Raw genomic sequence first — 23,347 nt, 5'->3', positions numbered from 1 at the left:
GTTTTGGAGGAAGTTGGTCACAGCTATCTGACTGGCATTTCAACCTAGTGAGTCAGTAATGCCCTGTGGTCAAACTAGATCCGGCCACGTCAGAAACTCGCACCAGCCAGGGGTAATTCTAGGATCAGACCTTTAGGGGGGCTCAGCCCCTAATGAGAATCTGACATATATACAGTGCCTTGCAAAAGCACTCATTTCACTGGATAACAATTAATACAATAATATATTTCTATATATAATATTTTAATTTCCAACAATAATACTTTTAATGAATTACTAGTAAGTAACACCACAAAATATTTTTTTAAGAAAATGAAAAATATTAAACCCCTTTCACTTTGTCAATCCTCAGTTCAATTAGGTACATAATGTCACCTTTAGAAGCAACCTAATTAGTTGGGTGGTCTATTGTAGTGTATAATAATAATGATTCAGAATGAACAATCACACACCTGTTTTAGAGAGGATCCTCAGTCACTTAATGAAACCTGAGGCAAAGACTCATAATGACCAGAACTTTCCAAAGTAAGTAAAAGATCAAGTTATAGCAAAGCAGATATGAGGAGAATGAGGAGAAATGTACAAAACATTGTTTCAGTCTCTGAACCACATGGTGACAGTCCACCATATCATCGAGCAATGAGAGGCATCATACAATACAGACGTCCCTCCAATCTGTGCACCTGAGCGATAAAAGTCTGAGACCAAAAGCAAATTTGAAAAAGTTCAGTGGTTGCAATAAGTGAAAGAGTGCATGAGTCACATTTTCTGAATGCTGTATAGCCTATATAGCAAGATGGCAAGAAAGAAACCATAACTTTTTTTTTTAAAAATGGGGGGAAAACTCATCAAAGATCCGAGTGGCAAATGGCCCAAGGTACCGCGGTCTGAAAAAATTACATTAAAGTTTTTGACTTCATACAAACCCTCACTTTATTGTGCAGACTCAGCACAGGGCATCACCAATGTACCCCAATCCCAAAAGTGAAGAACAGGTTTATAGTCTGCCACTTCAATCTTGGAGTAGCAGTGAAACAGTTCAAGCCATGTTTAGAATGTTATGAAGAGTCTGCGCTGAGACTTGGAAAATGCTACCTATAAGTGAAGTTCATGCAACTTGAACTGATTTGCCAATGTGCACACAGCTGTGTGTGTGTGTTACTGTAGTCAAGAGTTGTCAATTTGACAAAGACACCAACAAATCTGAAAAAACTTACTTTAATGTTGAGCCACAAAGCCATCACTTGGTTTACAACGGTAACGGTATTATCTGTCCGCCTTTTCACCTGGCTGCTTTGGCATTATAACTATGTGGTATTAACCACCTGTCCACTTTCTCACCTGGTTCTTGCTCTCTCTCTGTCTGCCAACTCCATCCTGCTCTCACTTCTTCTCTATCCTCCTCTCTCCCTCTTTGTGCTGTAAACCAGAGAGCTAACATTAGCTTATAATATCTGGGCTAGCTAGTTCGTGAGCTTGTTAATAAAGTTAACGTGTGAATCTACCAGCAGTTAACATCATGGCTCGTTCTGAAACAATGTCAGTGTCTGGTAACCTCTTCACCTCTAAGTCTTGCGTTAAAATTACTTTGCTTTTTTGGTGATGGCCAAATACATCGAATCAACTGCACAGTAATAACGACCAATTTGACCCAACGTTCCCTGTCAGAACATTCAGCAATTTTATTGCTAACATTTCAACTTGTTTTTTTCTGCACCATGAAATCCTAAATTCACTACATAGCTACATCTCACACTCACTCAGTTTAAAACTAGGGAGGTGCTGATGTTCAATTTACACACATTTAAGCCCCCAGACAAGTCCACAAACTCTAACCTTAGAGGGCTACAGATGTTGTCAGAAAATTATGATAATGATAATTATTAATCATTATTATTTTAGGGGTGCTGACATGAAATTTGGGTGTTCTTGAACGTCCCTAAAAGGAGTCTAAAATCGACTACCAGCACAGTTTTTGTTTGTCTGAACCCTCCTAGTCAACTCAGTAAGGGCAAAGTTACCACATTTTAATTTGTAGATCTGGGTCCAAGATTGATAATTAAGCGTTAATCACATCAAATTCACCAATATATGTGAATGATAATCCACTTTGTGTGTAATACTATGTGAAAATGAACTGAATGAAACTAGGTAGTGAAAGATGTTACTACATTTTTACAAAAAAAGTATGTCTATGGAAAAAAGAAGAGGACTGAAGTAAAGCACTGGGACATGGCCTGTTTTAGACATAATCTATATTTGACCACAGGCTTGATGCTTCTCTGTGGCTGCAGTGGTCAAAGTTGAGTGAGTTGGTAAAAGCGGCATTCTTCTATAATAGCAGAGCAGTATACTAAAACAGCTTTGCACTTAGGACTCTTATAACTTCAACCAACACTTTGATAACCTCCATTTGGAGGCAACCCTTCAGATGACAAGACAATGCTCTCTCAGGCATTAGGGTTGTCAGTTCATAGGAGTTTTTAACCCTCTGAGAGTGTGACATCAGCAGGAAGAAATGTATTTTGAAGAACAAAGGCGCTTCCAGGCCCCTGGAGTGACACAGTGGGCATGAGTCAGTCTTAACACATTTTTTAGTTTGAGGCATGCAAGTAAACACTCGCATGTGCTCTCACATCCAAACATAGACTCTTTCCTTCCTCCTCCTATCACCCTCTCGCCTCTTCCCTGCTCACCCCTCTTTGTCCTCCAGGTCTCGCCCACTGTAGTCAAAGAAGATGTCACCATCTTCAGCCAGAGCTCTCTCCATCACTCGGATGCTGCAGTCGAAGAAACTCTGAAACTCAGAAGAGTGAAGAATCTGCTGCCTCTCCTCTTCCGTCAGCTCCCGCAGCACCGGGAATGAGCCTGTCGGAAGGAACATAGACACAGAGACACAGTGTACCGACGGGACACTTCGATTTAAGGCAACAACTTAAGATTACTATCATTATTCAGTATTTTGGTCTATAAAATGTTAGTAAAAATGCCCACCACACTTTCCTAAAGCCCAGTGTGACGTATTAAAATGTTTAGTTTTGTCTGAACTGTCCAAAACCCAAAGATATTAAATTCAGTATCACATAAGACAAAGAAAAGCAACAAATCCTCACAGTTGAGAAGCTGGAACTAACTAACTAACTAACTAACTAATTATTGAAATGGCTGCCAGCTAATTTTCTGTTGATTCATTAATTGATCACTTCCTTTTTTTTTGGCAACGTATTTTTATTGGCTACAATATAGTTTGTTCTTCTCAATATCTCAATATTCCTATCTCTCTCTACCATCTTTCCCTCACTGCAGCAATATTTTACACTAATTTGTCATATCATTATTCAGTCAGTCTGTGTCTCACCCGAGTGACGTCCATCCGTCATGTACATCCACCCAGTCAGTCCTTTTCACTCGTCTGCACCCCCACCTCTCCCGTTCCCCATATTTCTGGTTATTTTAGTACTTAATTTCTAGAAAAAGTTTCTTATAATCAATAATACCACAGTTAATATTCTGTAAATTCTGTTCATTCTAGGGAGCTGCTGATTTTCCCTTTTCTTGTAAATTTTAAATATGTATTATATTTAAGCTTTGTTTTTTTTTTTTGCCAAGCATCTCTATCCTGGAAAAACCTATATGCTCCACTGTCACATCCATGATGTGGCCACAGATCATAGATAAAAATGCCATTTTAGCTTGTTAAAACATTACATAAAAATGTATTCAATTTCTTATTTAATGAAGATACAAGATATCTTTGCTTTTTGGGTATTTGTGACAATTAAGCATGGTATTTATAATCTAGGAAATATGCCTATATACAGTATGTAAACAGTATTTGACTCTGAAAAGCAAAATACAAGTATATTTTAGGTCTGAAATATCTTTTTAAAAAAAAGTTTTCTCTTTACTACTGTTTAGGAGCAAAAAACTAAGAAATGTCTATTAATTCCAATTGACATTATGACATTCTACTCTATAAAACAGATATATGTATGTGTATAAAAATTCACAGACACACATGTGGTACTGTCATGTCTACAACTATAAAACCTGTGAGAGTACATCATGTGCTTCCGATGTCATATTAACATTCACTTCATCTCTATCAAAACCAGAATCACATCCAGGACATAATAAACTACAAACAGTTCCTAATGCATGTTTTCTAATAAAACACTACAGTAAGAACTTCATAAACAAGAGGAAAACAAAGCCCTCTGAGCGAACCCGCCTCCCTTTGAACGTAATGGCTGCACAGCAAGGCGTCCAGTTTTTGAAGTCACTGTCCCCAAGCACACATGCGATTTTACACACACACACACACACGAACAAGCATGCACAGACACACATATATCGACCTTTACCCTGGCTCTTGACTTTGATCCCCCCTCCATCCCTTTGTATTTCTTACCAGTTGTCAGAAAAGACCCAGTGAATTGAGTGGCAGAGATCAAAGGCCAGACCTTCTAATAGGCCAGGATGGAGAGGAGACGGATGACTGTGTGTTTATGAGTGCGTGTGTATGCGTGCGTACATCTGTCTATGTGTGTGTTTGAGTCACACACAGTACGGTCACTGTTATGTGTGTGAGTGTGCGTGTGTGTGAATATGAATATATCTATCTCTCATCTGTTGGTTCATCATGTGTTGTGTTTTAACCCGCACAGGGCCTGTGCCTTTTCTCTGTTATTTACTACATGAACCCAGTACACACACATGCACACACACTGCATTTCTCTCCGCTTTGAAGTTGGTCGGGGGGTCAAGTGACAGGTTTTTAATCAGTGCTGACCCCCACATGCCATGGAGCTGATATGCTGGACCCGCCTTAACCCTAACCGTAACCTACCCCAACCCTTCCATCTGATACACCCACTTGCTGGCAGAGGGTGTCACACGCGAGTGACTGTGTTTCGTGACAGCTCGACCAGCAACATCTTAGAAGTCAAAGGAAGAAGAGGACTGATGGATGAAGAATGGGAAGTTGTGTGCCTGAGGTAACTGAGGGGTGAACCTCCTCATATATTAAGTTAATTTATACAGAGAGAAAATAACTAAAATTAAGAAAACTGATAATAATACCTGACCATAACAGTTTTTATTATTCCCTCATGCATCCATCTTGTACCTTCTCTGTTTTCCTTGTTGTCGTCCTCGTCCTGCTGCTCCGATTCAGGGCCAGGCTTCGCCTCCATCATCTCCTCATCTTCCTCTTCCTCCTCTACTGAGAGAGAGTAAAAAAAAAAAAAAGGAAAAAGAAGAGAGCACTCATGTTAATCAACAGCTGTTCCAATTTTCCCCCGACCTCCTGCTGTGTACCTCCTTCCCCCCCTTCTTACCAAAATAATCATTCCCAGACATGCACTGGTACACCTGACTAACTAACAGTTGGTCCAAATGGGTTTCATTTACAAACACACGCACTTGCATTTTCTTTTTAGAAAAAACAAAAATAGAAAGCACAAAAATGTGCAGAATTGACATGACCGCTGTATATGTATATTAAGTACTCAGTACATATGTCTCAGGAAAAGAAATATAACAGGAAACATTTCCGTGTTGTGGCTGAAGCATGTGTTCACATGGCCCACATGTGTGGACATATTGCTCATTGTGCATGTAAGTAACATGCACATGCAGAAACACACAGCAGGACAGCAGGAAATGTCAGAGTTGCGTGCGTTCTCCTCTCTTTCTCTCACCTTTGACCCCGAGCTAAGAGATCCAATGGTGTGTGTGTGTGTATAAGGGGATTCCCTTTGGATTCCCTCCAATCAGGCTCTGCAATTATGCCTGACTCTCCAGGATTTATTGTTAAGTGTGTGCGGCGTGTGTGTTTGGATGGAGGTGGGGTTCAAGTATGAAGGGTTACTATCAACATAGGCACCTGCTTGTCAGCTACTGCCCCCCAAAAACCCCTCCACACCCCTCGGGGTATGTGTTGGTAACCCTCGCCAACCTCTCCTCCTCTTTTCTGCCGTTCCCTCCCTCTGAAACAGATGCTGAGAGACGGGGGCCTCTCTGAAGACCTCTTAACACCGCGACCAGACACCTGTGGTCTGCCAACACACACGCTGCGCACACACATACAATCAGTCTTTCTCTCACTTTCAAACGCGCACACCCGGGGCCCTCACCCACAGTGCCAGGGGTGGCGAGGGGTTAACTGGTGCAGGGTCAAGCTGACAACAGTCGCTCAGTCCAGTGGGAGGAAGTGACTACATCACACTCTTAAACGTGTCATGTCTCTCTCTCTCTCTCTCACTCACACACACACACACACACATACACGTCAGGGTGTGTTTAACACAGCTGGAGTATGGCCTGGGGCACTGTTAAAACCACTCGCTCAAGGGTCGCTCTTGCACCAGATGAACTGTCCATTTATCACTTGGACTTGCCTAAGCTGCTGATGAACTCGCTGCTGGTCTCTGTTAAAAGCTACAAATACAATTCTAATTGGTGGACTAGGTCACTGAAATGCTGATATTATTATTATCATGCATTACAATAATTTCTGGCCCTGTTTTATTCATTATTTCAGGCTTCCCAGTACGTCCCTCTCTTATCCTCGTCTTTGTGTTTTCTTTTCTTTTTTGCTTCCAAGGAAATGTTTTTTGATATACGACTTTAATTTTCATACTGTGTGTATATAATAAATGACTAAGCTAAATCAAACACATGGCAGTGGAGTTCTGGTCCAAGTCGGTGGTTAACAGCCAGCTGTAGTGATCCAAACACCAGTGACCCACCAGTATGGAGGAGAGACCAGAGAGGACTAGACAGGCAGGCTGCCAGACTAGCTCCGTTTCTGAGCTGCCAAAACAGACAAGCTGCAAAGAGAAACGCACCGGAATATTGCTTTCAAAAAGTACAGTTTTTAAAGCTGTAATTCTCTATGTTTTTGGGTTTTTTTGTGTGTTTTTTTTTGGCCGTGCATCAGTCATTTTTCCCCTCCACAAACTGTGGTGACTAATCTGCAAATGTGGGATGTGAAACAGCAAACGGGCCCTGCTAACCATCCCAGTGTAGTAACTTCTATTTTATCCTGTTCTACTGTATTCTGTCTATTTTCTTGACCTTGCGTGACCGGTCCGGTGGTTGGAATGTGTGGTGATGGAGATGGGAGGAGCGTCAGGAGAGGAGAGAGACCACATTGAGGAGCGGTCAAACTGTCAACCCCCAGGACCACAGGACTCTGGAGCAAGGCAGCGTGATTCATGGCCTATGGGTTACCTCACTGAGGGGAGACGGTCCAATTCCCGTATGAAGATATTGCTGATGTCGTTGCCAGCGACCATGCATCAAGTTGTTCTGTCACAGTCCCGCACCAAAAATATCCCGGCTATTTCCTTTGCATGGAAATTTTCAGAGATATATTTCTATGTGTGCTTACAGTAAAGCAAAAGCTATGTTGCGGTAAAAGATACTGGAAAGTAGGACTCATGGGTTATGAAATGATAATATAAAACTTTATGTAAAATGCACATGCAAAGACACACAGAGGCACTACAGGGTTTCCTGCTAAGTTGGAAAAGAAGCAGGGAAGGGATATCAAAAGAGACAATCTACCACAGTTTGAGTGTGTCTGCCTGCTACCCTGTAAGTATCTGCACGCTTTCTTGTTTCCACCTCATTCCAGTCACAGGATGCTTTCTCTTTCCACCTGCTGCTTAATACCGCTCCTCACTGCAGGACAACAGGTTAACTGGTATCCTCCCCCTCGTCACAGACGGGGGTCCACCTTGATGAAACTCCGCTTGGGGGCTCCCGTTTTGGCCGGCTACACACTCGGGGTAATGATATCCTCGGTAGCCCGGGGCCGCCGCATCTGGCTGCTTCAATCTTCCCCTGGCTGCTTACTCAAGCTGACCGGGCCCAGTCAATTCAGCACAGCCCAGCAGGTATGTAGACACACAGATTCATAGCGTGGAGATACAAACACAAGTACATACGCACACACACAAATGTGTAAAAGTGTTTGTAAATGCATATGCACACACACACACACACACACAAGGGGCATGTGTGTGTGTGAAGTTACTTGGAAATATTACATACTACACACAAGCTTAGAAGAGGCCAATTCTAAGGGATAGTTTCATATGCTCTGTCAGGCTCTTTGTTCAAATTATGGCCAACACTGGTGTCAGTTAGGGCTGGGCAGTAGTTCAATGTTATAGTATATCAACCTTCAGTTGAGTTGTTACATCACAAAACATCTTACTGTCGCACAAAATTCTGTTATCGAAATTGACGAATCCAAGCAAGCTGTGGACATTTTTTCCTGATATAATATGTAACAGTGGAACACCGTTCATTGTACTGAACATCAGTTTGATTATTTTCTATCTTAACAAAACAATCTCAACTCAAGGTCTGGCTTTTTCTGGAGCTTTTGACCCTATCACACGGTCCAGAGTTTGCTCAGCTGCCACAGAACTGTAGATATAATCTTACTATGATTCAGAGCTCCTCTAGGACTTCTCATCCATGTTGTCGTGAGTATCGTCTATGGAATTTAGCATAAATTTGCCATATTGTGTAAATGATTGAAAAATCTATGAATTATTATTGTAATATTGATTTCATCCTGTAGTCTAGCTAGTTGCAGAGAAAAGTTAGCTGGCAGAGAACAGAATTTTGTGTATGTATCTATTTTGTCATGAATACAGTGATGTAGTTTGAACTTTCTATTCCTTCATGCTTTTAGCATTGAATGGAAAAAACGGTAAAACAACATTCTCATCAAAATTTCAATTAAATGTGGGTAGAATATTTCTGTTTCTCCACCAATAGATCGCTCTCGGACAGATGCTTTGTAATTAGCAAGTTTTTAGCAAACTAGCTAATGTATTAAGACTATTATAATGTTTTCAGTGCATGAGGCTATTTTTAGCCTGTATATGCATCATTATTGCTTTTATGGACTAACATAAGAGTAAAATAGTTCAGCTGAGAGTAATGAACTGATCTGTTTGTGGAATAAAGAAAACATAGTCTTAATGAAAGCTGATACACCGCTGAGAGTTTCATTAGCCTAAACATCTTGTATTATTTCTCAGTAGGCAGCTACTATCGAGCCTGTGGAGAGAAGAGTTTTAAAGATACTGACAGCGCATATAAAAGTTGCACACTGTCTTCTGCTTCCCTTCAGCTAGTACATAAAGCACAATGGCATGTTGTGTCACAGCAGTAATGTGTTAGCATGTGTTCCGTTTGGTAAGGATCAAAGCCTTAGCTAACCTTTTATTCCAAACCCAATCCGTAGTAAGTGCTATCGCTGAAATGTGTTAGTGCATGCTCGGAGCGATTGGCGTAATTATCAAAGAGCTGTGTGTGTGTGTGTGTGTGTGTGTGTGTGTGTGTGTGTGTATACACAGAGGGAGGATGAGACCAGGCCCTAAGTTTGTCATCAACAACATTATGTGAGCACAGCCGCACACTTATTATGGTGGTATGGAGGTGACTACACAGTTGACTCACACACAATCAAAGTTGACAGTATTCATAATTATTATAGATCTCTATTGTATTAATCGCAAAGAAAAAGAGAAACTGATATGAGAAGGAAGAGGCGGCAGAAACGGGTGGGAGGGATACAAAAGAGAAATCCAGCAGGATTTTAAGGGATCCCACGCACTGGAAATAACCCTCCAACATCATATACACACTCATATGGGCACACACACATACATACACATAGTTCGCAGGGGTTCTGGGAGGTTGGCTGTTGAGCAGACCACAACACAAGCACTATGCAGAGGAGTAGGAGGAGGCCAAGACGACTTGAAAGGCTTCTCTAATGTGGCCCTGGCACGACACACACACATACACACACACAGACACACATACATAAGCATTAACTTCACTGAGAACAACTCTTATTGTCAGAGAGAGACACAACACACACACCATCCTCTTCACCCCTGCATACATTACATATGACCTGAGGCATCAGGGGAATTCTCTCATTTTTATTTGTCCCACCTCCAGTAATATAATCCTCGTAATCCAAGTAGCAAAACAGATTTATATAACCACACTGATTTTATACAACTGAAATAATGATACCAGTCACACATAAAATGACGTAATCCCGAGATAAATAAAATGTGATCTGATATGACTCAAGGAAACTTGTCACAATGGATGTTATTTTTGGCAAAAACCATAAGCATTTTTAACAAAATACCTATTCATAGGCTGATGTTGTGGAAACGAGCAACATCTCTGAGCACTGGAAATACAGTGCTTGTGTTCTTCTCAATCCTTATAGGGTCTTACACTTGGAGCTGCAATGATTAGTTGATTAATTGATTAGTTGATTGACAGAAAATGAATCAAGAACTATTTTGTTAATCCATTAATTGTTTTAATCATTTTCTAAGCAAAAATGCCAGAAATCTTCTGGTTTCAGCTTCTCAAATGTGATGATTTCATGCTTTTCTTTGTCATACTTGATATTTTTGGGTTTTGGACTGTTGGTCGGACAAAACAAGATATCTGAAGAAGTCATCTTAGACCCACCCTTCAGTCATTTTTTTACTGTTTTTTACTATTTTCTGACATTTTATAGACCAAACAATTACTTGATTAATCATGAAAATATTTGCCAGATTAACCAATTACGAAAACAATTGCAGCCCAACGTAGACAATTTAGCTGAACATCTTGGCTCTCTTGCTTTGGGACACGAAAGCTGTAACATGATGTTTTCAGCCATCTGGAACAAACTTATGGTCCATCTTTGTGGTGCGTACTCCCAGAGATTAAAATAAACTCTCCTCTACATTATTTTTCATGCTTTTGACAGTTACATCAGTCATGCTGCAAACTACCAGTCATGCAAGCCTTCTACACAATTACAAGAATCCTGCTGAACTGCAGGAAACCTGAGACACATCGCTAGGTTTTGTTAATATACACCTAAATTTATAGCTGGGTGATAAAGCTGAAATCAGTATCGGAAAAAAGATATTTTGTGATATCAATATATACCACAATATGGCAAGAATATACATAAATATATATATATGTATATATAAAACAATCAAACTGATGTTTAAGCAATGAACTGTGCTCCAGTGTTGCATGACTTCAACATCTATTTATGTGTAAAACAAGACCTAATATTGTTATTTTTAATCCCAGCTTGTACAGAAATATTAACTGTAACAGCTGAAATTTACAGAATAATGTGATGACAACAACGTATCATCACTACACAATTCCTCTGCCAATCGACAATATTGAAATATCTGCCTAGCCTTACCTGGCCTCAAATACAAACTCTGTCTTTGAGCGAAGAGAAGCACTGCTAATATTTTAGGGGCAACAAGTGCCAACCAGGTTGGACAGCAAATTGATGGGTTAGAGCCAGCCATGCAGTAAAGTCGAACAGATCTTTTTCTGAGAGGTGAGAGGGCAGTCCAACCTGCTCAAGAATCTTACTGATCTGTAGATGGTTAAGGCAGACACAACCTCTTCCAAAGAAAATCGTTTTCCAGGGGCACAACATCACTTGAGCCTCCTACGAAGTCGGTCAAAAGTTTAATAATCGCTTGTAAAATATTTATTTCCCACAGAGTGACTCAGGATTTTAGTTAAGTAATTATCAAACATCAGGTACTGAGAATACTTTAATTTAAGTTTCTTAATTCTATTCTTGGTGGGGTTTTTTTGCCTTTTCATTTGTTTTAATAGATAATAATGCTTAAAATTCATCAGTGTTCATCAAGTCATGATTGCCACAGTAGGGGTAAAAGTATTCCCTACATACACACACATTAGCAGCAGGACCTGATGTAAAACTGCTGAGGCTAAAACCTGCAGGATGATTTAGATTAATTCATCTCTTCGACACACTTACCCACACTGATCAAACATTGTGTAAATGTGCGTGTGTTCAAGTTTGTGTACACCCGAGTCTACACCGTATGCACACGTGCATGCCCACACATAATCAGCTTTCATTAATGCAGCCCATTCAGGCCTTTGGGGGTCTGCGGCCAACTCTGCTGTGAGCTGTGGGCGCAGTCTGAGTAGATTCTCTCTTTCTATCTTTCTCTCTATGTCTCACCCTCCTTTCTTTCTTGCAGTGCCACCCAGGCTTGGCCCCGACCCAGACCCACATCTTTAAACTGAGCCATCATGCCACGCCATGCTCTGAGTCCGGCCGCAGGGCCCTGATTAAAACCCATGACTTCAAACTTTCCAAACTGTCAAAAACCCAGTCAGAGAGAAAGAGAGAGAGAGAGCGAAAAAGAGAGAGACAGAAAGAAAAGGTCTTACATAAAATCACTGTGGCATCAACTCTGTTTTCAACGCGTCATCTGAGCAGGGATTTGTGTCACTCAGAAACAGAGCTGTTTGCATCTGCGTGTGTGTGGCTCATGGTGACTGGTGGTCTGTGTTTGCCACTTGGATAACGATGGTGTTTCATTTTGTTTTAATGAGGGACAGACGGACAGATGGGACAAACTGTTTTTATAGGCCCTGTTACAAGGCATCAACGGTGGTTCAATCCTACTGGGATATATACTAAAATAGTTAAGAAACCATATTCACGGTACTCAGCAACACTGTGAAATAAATACATAAATAATCTTAGGAAAATTAGCTCAATACCTTGCATAGAAAGCATTACCAATCAATCCAGTGGATTTTTGTTCAGATTTGAGAGTCAACTCATGTTTGAGATTAACTGTAAATACCATAATTCAATTTCATCTGATACTCATTTCTAATACAAATCTTTGACAATTTTTTTTTTTTTGGTGAGAGTTTAGTGTACTGTATGTGCCAAGAGTGCTCCCTGCTGGAGAGTTGCAGAATAGCATGCCACACCGCAGCCAAACAGAAAAACCCAGCATGGTTATCAAATTTCTCAACTGTCAAGCTATAAACTGTTATAATGACCTGGAAATTTAAGGTCTGAATCAGTGGAGCTAGAACAGTTGATTTTAAAGCAGCTTCCATGGTTGGCTCAAATTGAAAGAGAATTTTTATAGTGTAATTTCAACCTTGCTTGTAAGTAAATACTCATTTTTACTTTACAAATAATTTTGGAGGATTTGTTATTGTCTGGCTCAACTTAGCGTAATTTTTTTCAACAGAAAGTATAAACAGTGAGTATAAAAATAAGTATAATAAGTAAGTATAAAAATAAAGTCACAAACTTGACATACGAAGGGTTAATAAACATCAAACTGAAACAACTAACTGAAGCAGGGCTAAAAGCTGCAGGCTAGCTGTGGCAGTGAACCGCTACCCTCTCAAATGAAAACCCCTGGAGAGTCGAAGGGATCTCATAGTACAAGGGAGACCACCCAGGCAAACGTTCAAGACCCACTGTTGCTTTACACATGAATAAAAAATGCAACGGGAGGAGAGAGGGGGGGCGGGGGGGTCATGTCAAAAAGTCAAGTTCAACAAAATACAAGGGAAAAGGGGGAAAAAAGAAAACAGTTGAAAAGAGAAAACATGTGAAACTGTATTCCTACTCATCTCAGGCACTCATCAGATGGCAAATATTATTTTGGATGATGGCCATTTTGCCAAAGAAAGAGAGAAAACGAGAGAGAGGGAGATGAAGAAGGGGTTCATGTACCTTATTATACGGTGGTCACAGGGGAAAATTGCAATCATCTGTGACTCACTTGGAATACCTTACGCACTGTGAAAGACATTATTTTTCTCTAATATCAAGAGTTTCTTTGGGTTTTGACAGCCACGGCCATTTTGACAGAGACCACTTGGGACCCTGCATCAATTTTGGGAGTGAAACAGGAGTGAAGGCTGCGCCCCTTTCGAGGGCGATGACGATGAAAGCCAAACTCGAGAGCTGTTTTATGAAGAGAGAAAGTGAGAAGCGTCGGCCGATTATGTGCGTCTGCAGGGAAAAGACTAGCAGAGATCATAAAAACAAAATACGACTCTGATCTAAAGTGCGAGGGTTTATGTCACCAAACATATATGTTTTAGATGTACTTTCAGTTTTACTTTGGAGTAGTTCTTTAAAGTAAAACCGTACATTTTGTTCAGGGTCCTTTGGGTGCACTCAGTGTGGTTATTCTTTACATGAATTTTGCCTTTTAAAAAAAAACACACACACATACACACACACACACACACCCTCTGGTCTGTTCAGTCTGTTGTAGCCGCCTGGCTGGAACAACAACAATGTATGAGACAAGCACTTCCATATGTGGCTGCGTACACATATATACGCACATACACAGATGCACGCAGGAACACATAAGTACCTAACCATGCAAAACACACACTCGTGCAACCACATTCCTCCCTCCAGAACCTTGAAAACTGCCCACAAACCCCTCAGTCATGTCGGTTTCATATAGACTGGGAGCGTGTTACATTCTCTGTTTTTATTTGAATACATCGTTGCTTCACTGGATTGTAGAAAAAAGCCAGACAGACACGAGATAAATTGGCTGAGAGAACTTAAAGGACCTCAACTTCAGAGCTGTGAGTGTTGGGTACAGTATCAGACTCAGCGTCCCACCTGACACAATAATACTTTCCGTCCTGATGATGTCTTGGAGGAGAAACTGGACAAAACATCAGCTAAAAATAAATTCTTCCACTGCACAAGCATTCATTTACATGTGCACAATTATAAGACAGCCAATAATAAAATAGAGTGATGAAGTGGTTTATATAACCCTACATGTTAGAGATGGCTATTGTAAATACTAAATTGAGTTGAGCACACCTGACTAAATTGTCCTACTCACAATATCAACACACTTCTTGAAATTAGGATAATATTATGTTCTCAGACCCGTCTATTAATTCAACGAATAGCTCTAAATGTGTTACTTTGGGTTGAGTATCATTTGATACTAATGCCAAGACAAAACTTAAGTTTCAGTAATGATACCAAATGATATTTTTTGGATACTGTACTTTGAGTGTTTCAACATGCTTTTTTTGTTTTTTTTTGTTTTTTTTAAAAAGCCCTTTTTCCTATTAAAAAAAACTACATTTCTTAAATGTAAACATCAATATCAAAAATTTGCAAAAATATGATTCAACTCAGTAAAGTAACGTAACAACACGTTACAGTTTTTGCTCTAATGTTACTGCACCTTGGATACACACCAGCAATAATGTAATACTGTTTGACATTTTGGCTCACTTGCTTTTGCATCATCATTACACTTTATTGTCTCTTGTTATATTGTTGAGGGAAGATGAAAAATGACAGCGGAGAGAGAGACGGGGAATGAACAAAGTGTTCTGGCTGGACATGAACCAAGGATATTATGGGTTATGGTCAGCACCTTAAACCCCTAGGCCTTAGCCACCAGGGCGCCCCTGCATCTGTATTATAAATAATACAGATGTATATATATATAAATAGCATATAAATTAGGTTATACATTTTGTCAGTGTCGATATATATCAATTTAAAAACACATCACACAAATAATCAAATTGATGTTTAATCCAGTTAACATTTCCACTGCTATATATTACATCAGACAAACTCATATGTATACAAAAGCTGAACGAATGATAACTATTAAAATCATGTCATGAGATTCAGACACGGATTCCAAATGTTTAGGTGCCAATTGCTATTCACCCCTTTTGGATTAAATCTAGAGGGACATTTTCAGCGCAACTGTTGATAAATACCTAACAGTTCATGACCGGTTGAACCGTATTTAATATATTTGGGGGTTTGTGGGGAAAAAAAGACAAAAGTAAACACTCTAATTGGACCAATGTGCTGCCAATGGTCAGGATCATTTCATAAATTTGCAGTTTGGTTTCTTAACTGCTCCCTTATGGGATTATGTAGCGCTCAGGTGATGTATGTACATGTGTATGTGTGCGTGGTCAGTTTGCCAGCGTGCACATGTGCTCCTTGTTTATTACTCTGTATGTAAGTCTGCACATGTATGTTTACATTTATGAATCTTTATACCTATATGTTTGTGTTTGTACATACAAGAATGTGAGTGTGTCTTCAGATTAATGCTTGGAAATGGGTTTTCTCTTGCAATTAGGAGCAATTACCAGTCCACCACATGTCAAAAGAAAGCCTCTTATTGCAGTAAATATACTTAAGGAGTGAATTACTGACCAACTATATACTCAAGCTGTACAGACCCTGAAAACTAATGGGCCAGAAAATACTACAAGGGGGTGGGTGGTTTGAGGGGAGGGGCGGGGGTCATGCACACATATTTTTGCATACGGATGCACAAACATTAACACACACTCTCGACTCTGTGAACTTTTAACCCTAAGAAAGGGGTTTTCCGAAGTTGCAACATCAAATTATACACAAACACACACACAGAGTTGTATTGCTAAGGGCCTACTTGTGGTTCACTGCAAACAATTACTGCTGGAATATCATAACTGCTACAACGTCCCACAGTGGCCTCCGCTGCTTCTACTCCATTTGTTTCTGTCTTCCATCCCTCTGTTTATTCTTGTGTCTTCTGTTAATCTTTTATATTGTTTCCTTCTTCCATGCCCTTCATTTTCTCTCTATTTCTTTGGCCACCTTTCTACTGTGGCTTATTATGGGTCTTTTAAGGCTCCAGTGAGCGAAACCAATTTACTATGAACTGGGTCAGGATCACGCTACACCCATGCCAACCTGCACACATGTATACGTGCACAACCACATGCACAAAATCTCCTTGACCTTTCCGTCTCTTGCCAACATCCCAAGTAACCACACACACGCTGATGGTTATCTTCAGATTGGGATCAGTTAAGTAAAAGAGTGGCGTTGTCAGAGTACTGGCTGGTCCAGAAACAAAGAGGGAGACAGAAAGGTTGCCCATATTTTACTATGTGAACTCTCACTCCCTCTTCCATGTGTGGAGTGTTTGAAACTTGGCTCTGCAAAATTTTGACAGACCTGAAGCGAATGGAACATTTCAAATGCTGCGGTTACACTGTGGACATGGGTGGAGAGTTCACGGTCTTCAACAGTGTCTACAACATTGATAATTACAGTAAACAGTGATAATTACATTTTTATTTTAGCATGTCATAACAACAATAAAAATCATGTAGCAAATTTAGGACTGTCAGTACAAAGTAAAGTTTTCGCTGAACCAAAAGACTGGGTCCGACCCAACTTTAATTTCATGAGCCAATGCCCTATTAAAACTCAAACTTTCACTATTGACATGCTATTGAAAATATTCAAAGATACAGTGGGTTGGCATTGTCAGAGTAACAGTGATTTATTCTTCTGTAGACTCTAGTTTTCTAGTTTTCTCTTTAAAAGGAAACATCAGATTTTCAACAGATGTCTAAAATACAGTACTTCTTTCATTAATGAATTCATGATTTGTGTCACATAGTAAGTAAAAATGCTTGTTTTTAATGCAAGGACATGAAGCTTTTTGGTTTCACTTTAAATTAAAAATCTTTTATTTTTAGCCAGGCTAGCGATATGGTTATGTAGCAATGTCGGTTGGTCGTTCCAACATTTAAGTCCAGAAAAATGTTTAGTTATTGAAATAACTGACATGAAATTTTGTAGATGTATCTACATTTCCAAGTGGATGAATCTTACTGACTTTGGTGACCCTCTGATTTGTTCAGTACTTTAGTTTATGATCACACATCTGCAAAACAAATTCCCTACCGCCTCAGCTGTAATTTGTGTTAAGCACTAATTAGCAAATGTTAGCATGCTATTATAACACGCTAAACAAACATGATGACAATGCTAACATCACCTGTTAAACAACAGCATGGTGGCATTGGCATTGTGAGCGTGTTGCCATGCTAACATTAGCATTTAGCTCAAAGCGCTGATCTGTTCTGTTTAAGTACAGCCTCACAGAGCTGCTAGCACAGCTGTAGACTCTTGTTTTTAACTACTGTATAAAGTAAATTGTAACTGTCTATAGAATTAAAAATACTCCTGAGTTGTAGTGGCTATCATCGCTGGATATGACCTTGCCTTTGTTTTATACAAATACCATACATGTGTTCAGAGAAACTGAGGAAAAAGCACAAAGCTGACGGTGCCAACCAACAAAAATGAGTGAGTTTCAGTGGGGTTTTTTGTTGTTGTTGTTGTTGTTGTTTTGTTTTTTTGCATGAAAAGCACAAAGCCAATTCAAAATGAAGCCACAACTCTTTCTCAAGGCCACTTTAACACAGATAGACACAAGACAGAGGCATGAAACACCAGCTACCCTTCACACACACTTTGTTTGACCTCAGTAGGTTAGGTTACTATCACACACCATGTTAGACCTTACTTTATTTCCCTGCTATGTCCTTAGACAAAGCGTCCGTCCTCACGACAAGCATGTCCATTCATACCCATTAAGAGAGCAGTAAATAGCTGGAGCCAACCGTGACTGGGGTTAATCCGATTGCCTGACACAATGGACACTCGGGACAGACAGATCACTGAGCAGCCAATGGGAAAAGGAACACACATAGACAGCTACACATCACGATTATAGAGAGGCAAATTGGTCACGGAAATGAAAAGCCATATCATTAACTGGTTTAAATGAGAGTCACACACACACACAAACTCCATGGGACTTTTAAACACATACTCTTATGTAGAAGGACACACACATGTTCGCAAAGTCAAATCAATACAATTTGATAACATTGCATTCAGGCTCAAACACACACACTCCCATAGACCAAACTCACGTCACACAAACATACGCGGCCACTGACCCTGGGCATAAGGTCCGATATGAGAAACCGGGCAGGTCAGAAGTTCATGAGCCATGAGAGAATCCCTGAGTCATCCAATTCAAAAGGATTACAATGAGACTACACTGATCCTTCCTTTCACACACACCCGTGCCATAAAGTCAATATTACAATTTTAATGTGAAACCACCTCCCACATTAAGGATCATGAAGGAAATGCAGGCCCTTATAACATTTGATAGCGATGATACTGAATCTAGTTATAGAGAAAAAAGTTTTCAGTTTGACAGGTCAGAGGTTAGCGTTGTGTATCCTAAATAACAACAACTAACAGTATTTAACACAGACATAGGTTTACAAAGAGATATACAAATTGAAACAACTAGAGGTCCATTCAAAGAGCTTTACACACCCCTGCGACACACCACCATCATTAAGACAACATATTTAGTCTTTCGTTCATTCCTCCACAGAAGCCAGCTGGGTTTCTCCCCCCGTTTCATCCCACTCTCCCTCCTATCTCTGTATAATATCTGTGTTAATGTAACACAGAGGTAGAATTAGTGGCAAACTACACAGAACACTTCGGACCGGATCAGACCCTGAGGACAGAGAGAGAAGGTAGGAAGAGAGGAAATGATGGCGGCAAAGGAATAAGAATGGATGTGATCAAACACAGGAAATAAAAAAGAAGAGAAAAAAAAAAGAGAAAAAGCAGAACCGGCAGAACAACACCGGTATGACGGGGAGCTCACTGGCTCTAAGCAACATAAACAACTGACAGCCTACAGTGATGTGTAACACACACACACACACATATATACACTGAATATATACACCTGTTTTTTAACCCCCAAAAGACCATTTGTTATAATGAATTATGTTCTGAATGAATTCAGAAAGTGAATCTAGCATCAAAACCACTTGCTGAATCTGAATAATGTCAAATCTACTTAGGTTTAACTCTCACCATTTTATGTTCTTGAAGTTATAAATAACTTAATATTTAAGAACTAAACCTCCAAAATTCAATTTAGATCTATAACCAGCTTTTTTGTCGGCTGAGTAAACAGAAACACCGGAAACACTTAAAAATTTGAAGTCGTAGCCTAACTAATGATGTATACAACCTGTAGCTACAACGTGTAAATTATGTGCGTTGTGTTCATGTTAAGTTCAGTCATCAACAAAAGGAACTGGCCTGAACAAACACACAGCCAGAAACGCAGGCAGGTGCTACCATCAGTCTCTTTTCCTCTTTCTCCACACACAACAAGCTTTGTAGTAATCTCCAAAGGACGGGTCTCCTAAGGCCAGGGTCACCTCCCCATAGACTACCACAGCTCTGCTCTGGCTCCCAGATGTTCTCACACACACACACACACACACACACACACACACACACACACACACACACACACACACACAGACCTCCTGAACATGCTCTTGGAAGTTGAAAACAAACAAACCTAAATGGGCCAACATATAGCACTGCGACAGGCGATAAGCAGTCACAGTGTGTGTATTTGTTTGTCTGTGTACACAGACTACTTGACCTGTTTATAGTAACTCCTGCATGTTTATTTGACTGGCTGTTTAATTGTTAGTCTTTATCTCTTTACCTAATTGCCCGGTACACTTTGTAACAGCTGTATGTGCGTTCTTTTGGCGTTCTATATAGGTAAACTGGCAAGCTTTGACAACTGGAGTCTTGTATGTGATTTTAATTCTGTTATTTATATGTGTATGTACATACGTGTGTATGTCTACCAGCACACATATGTGAGTCAGTGCACTTGTTGAATAAATGATCTATTCCTAGGTCTGTCAGGGAAATGAGGGCAGCTGAGGCGGGCCATTTGGATGCTGATCAGCGCAGACGTGTGTGTATGTGCGTGGTGGTTGCTGGTGGAGGGGGGCAGTGGAATCCACACCAGACCATCTATTATAATGACAGGAAGCAGGAAGTACAACCCCTTCGCAGTCACATGGCTGCCAGCTGTCTTGGCAACTAGAGGGAGGAAGATAGAGAAGATGATAGGGAGGGAGCGCGCGTGTGTGTGCATGTGTGTGTACATGTCTCAAAGCCGGTTTGAATGGTGAGTGTGTGGGTGGTGGTTTGCATTCTTACGCTTGAATATGACATTTCAGAATTGAATATCTGCATTTGCAATAAGAACAAAGTTAATGAAACAATGTCAACTTATCATCCATCCATAACTCCACTGCTATTCTCCTCAAATATAAAAAATACTCAAATGTTTATGCCTTGAATCTGCTTCCACCTTCGTTATTCCAAATCCAGTGCAGCACTAAACCTCAGTTTTGACCATATGGATGTGTTTAGTCTCCGCAGCTCAGCACACATGTGCACGCCCACTTGCAGAGACACAAATATGCACATATACATTTTCACATGTATGAACACATAACCTCAGATGCTTAAAAACACATGTGAAGCTACCCACACACATGCACAAACATGCTTTTTTTTCGGCTTGTGTACCACTTCTTCCGAAAAGCAAAACATGACCGAATTAATGACAGCTTTTCTTATTCAGGGAAACTAAACTGTCAATAATTGTAACTAATAAATGCAATTTAAAGATTAAAAAGTGTTTAATGAATATGTACACATAGATATGCGTTGAGGTGCGTACAACACATAGCAGTGTTCCAACATCCATGAGGAATCCTCTCGGGTGACTTTCATCTGTCAGCCTGTTTCCACTTATGACCAGGAGTCAAAAACATGATGTACTATGATTGAAGACACAATAATTGACAGGCAGACACTTGTCAGCTTCTCTCTGCCCTGCTCTCTCCCCTCTCTCTTTTTGTAAGATCTTTAAATCACTCCAGGTTTACAGGCTGCAAACTGGCTAACCGAAGGGGTATCAAATTCAACCACACAACGAGGACACTCACATTGCAATGTGAAACCTTCTGTTGCCTTCTGTTACCTTTGGTGCCCCGTAGACCCCAAAAAACAGCTAAATCTTAGAGAGATTGTTTGAATTTAAGACTATGATTATACGGTATGTCAACAGAATATGTTTTAAAGTTGCTCATGCACACGGACGCACGCAAATATTTACCTTCAGATAGGTGGGCGGTCAGCGGCGTTTGTGTCTCCTTGCAGTAAGAGACCACCTCTTTGGGGAGGAAGTCCACCTGTGTGATCTTGGAGGCCCCCAGCCTCTGCATCCTCCGCCTGGGTTACAGAGAAAAGATATTGTCATGAGTAGAGTTATTCTGTGCCAGAACACAAACTGTCCTGCATACAGGATTGCCATTTGTTCAACAGACCAAAGATTAAAACAATAAATAACGTGTACAGTTTATAACCTGTAGCAACAAGTAGTTTAATATTCAGAAGTTTGCATCTTTAGAGTGGTTAGAGAAGCTACATATGTACATTAATCCTTTAAATTGACTATTTAATTAAATTAAAACATATTTAGGATATGCCATGCAATGTCAAATTAGGTGTTTTCCTGTGTCATGCATTTTGCAGACAGTGACCAACAAAAGAGGAGGAGGAGAGGAGGAAGATGTACCCGAGCTCAGAATCAGCCTGCAGCTGCAGCACAGAGGGGTCTGTGTCCCACTGCAGAGTCCTGATGTCACCAACAGGGGGGGCAAGAGAGGACATGCATGTTTACAAACTGACACATTATCACAAGCACGCAATCATACACACGTATAACCACATGTACAGTATGCGCACACACATTTACACACAGACCACTTATCTAGAGAACAGCTTAACATGGGAATTCCCATCGAATTTCATGCATAATGGCACTGCTAATGGAAAAAAATGCTTCGATAAGTGGATATCGTGTAGGAGGGCTTTACATTAGGGAGACATTACATTTCATTATAGTTCAATGTACTATTTATATAAAGATCTCTGCTCATCACTTGTAATAGATTTCTTGGTTTTCTGCCAGGAATCTAAAACAAGAAAACATTGATACATTTATGGACAAAAAATGTTCCACTGTTGATTGTTTTCAGTGGGGAAATGATATGACCTGATGACTTTTAAATACAGGAAAGCTCTGCAAGTTTTTAGCATCTGACAGCACCGTAAGGAAGACATTCATCTTAATTCTTTCTGACATATTTTGTACTCATACAGCCTGGATTATATTCGTGTGATTACACAGAAATTCACTCAATTATTCGATGTTTCATATGAAAATTTGTACCAAATAATACATGAAAACTATGTATCCAGCAACACACAGCACAACATTCATCATATATGTACATATCCACATGAACACATTCAGCACGTGAAAATCAAATTAAAACCTGTGTATTAAGATTAAGATTGCTTGACATACATGACAAGGTACTTGCCATGCATGATAAGTGAGTTGGACAAACCATGAGGAAATTGCATTTTCATGGCACTTCAGCAGTTATAGCTTGTTTTATATAGGGGAGGTAAGATTCACTTACAGGAAAATCAAAAACCAACTGAAACCCGAAGAGTTTTTTAGCATGCTGGTGCTGAAATCTACCGTCTGTGAAAAGATAACACTCCCAACCCCACTACACTTTTTGATGATACCTTTTAGGGCCACTGAACACGCCTATTAGGCCTTCAGTTTGTGCCACAGAGCGCCAGGTGAGAGTGGCAAGA

At 40.1% G+C, this 23,347-nt stretch overlaps 1 protein-coding gene across 11 annotated transcripts in view; it reads right to left on the bottom strand.

The window, feature by feature from the left end:
• The window catches only part of LOC121912832 (cytoplasmic dynein 1 intermediate chain 1), a 56,561-nt gene that overhangs the window by 28,420 nt on the left and 4,794 nt on the right, over positions 1-23,347 (bottom strand). For 8 of the 11 annotated variants that reach the window (XM_042435295.1, XM_042435298.1, XM_042435300.1 and 5 more), the window contains 4 exons: positions 22,251-22,310; positions 21,789-21,904; positions 5,129-5,224; positions 2,697-2,868 (listed from right to left, as the gene is read on the bottom strand). In XM_042435295.1, coding sequence (XP_042291229.1) covers positions 2,697-2,868; positions 5,129-5,224; positions 21,789-21,904; positions 22,251-22,310 — 444 coding nt within the window. The remainder of the gene's footprint in view (positions 1-2,696; positions 2,869-5,128; positions 5,225-21,788; positions 21,905-22,250; positions 22,311-23,347) is intronic. The other 3 variants (XM_042435297.1, XM_042435301.1, XM_042435303.1) reach the window with 1 other exon arrangement.

Source organism: Thunnus maccoyii, chromosome 15 (genome assembly GCF_910596095.1).
Source record: "Thunnus maccoyii chromosome 15, fThuMac1.1, whole genome shotgun sequence".
In the NCBI taxonomy this organism is placed as follows: Eukaryota; Metazoa; Chordata; class Actinopteri; order Scombriformes; family Scombridae; genus Thunnus; species Thunnus maccoyii.
This window is presented reverse-complemented; position numbering and strand designations above follow the sequence as displayed.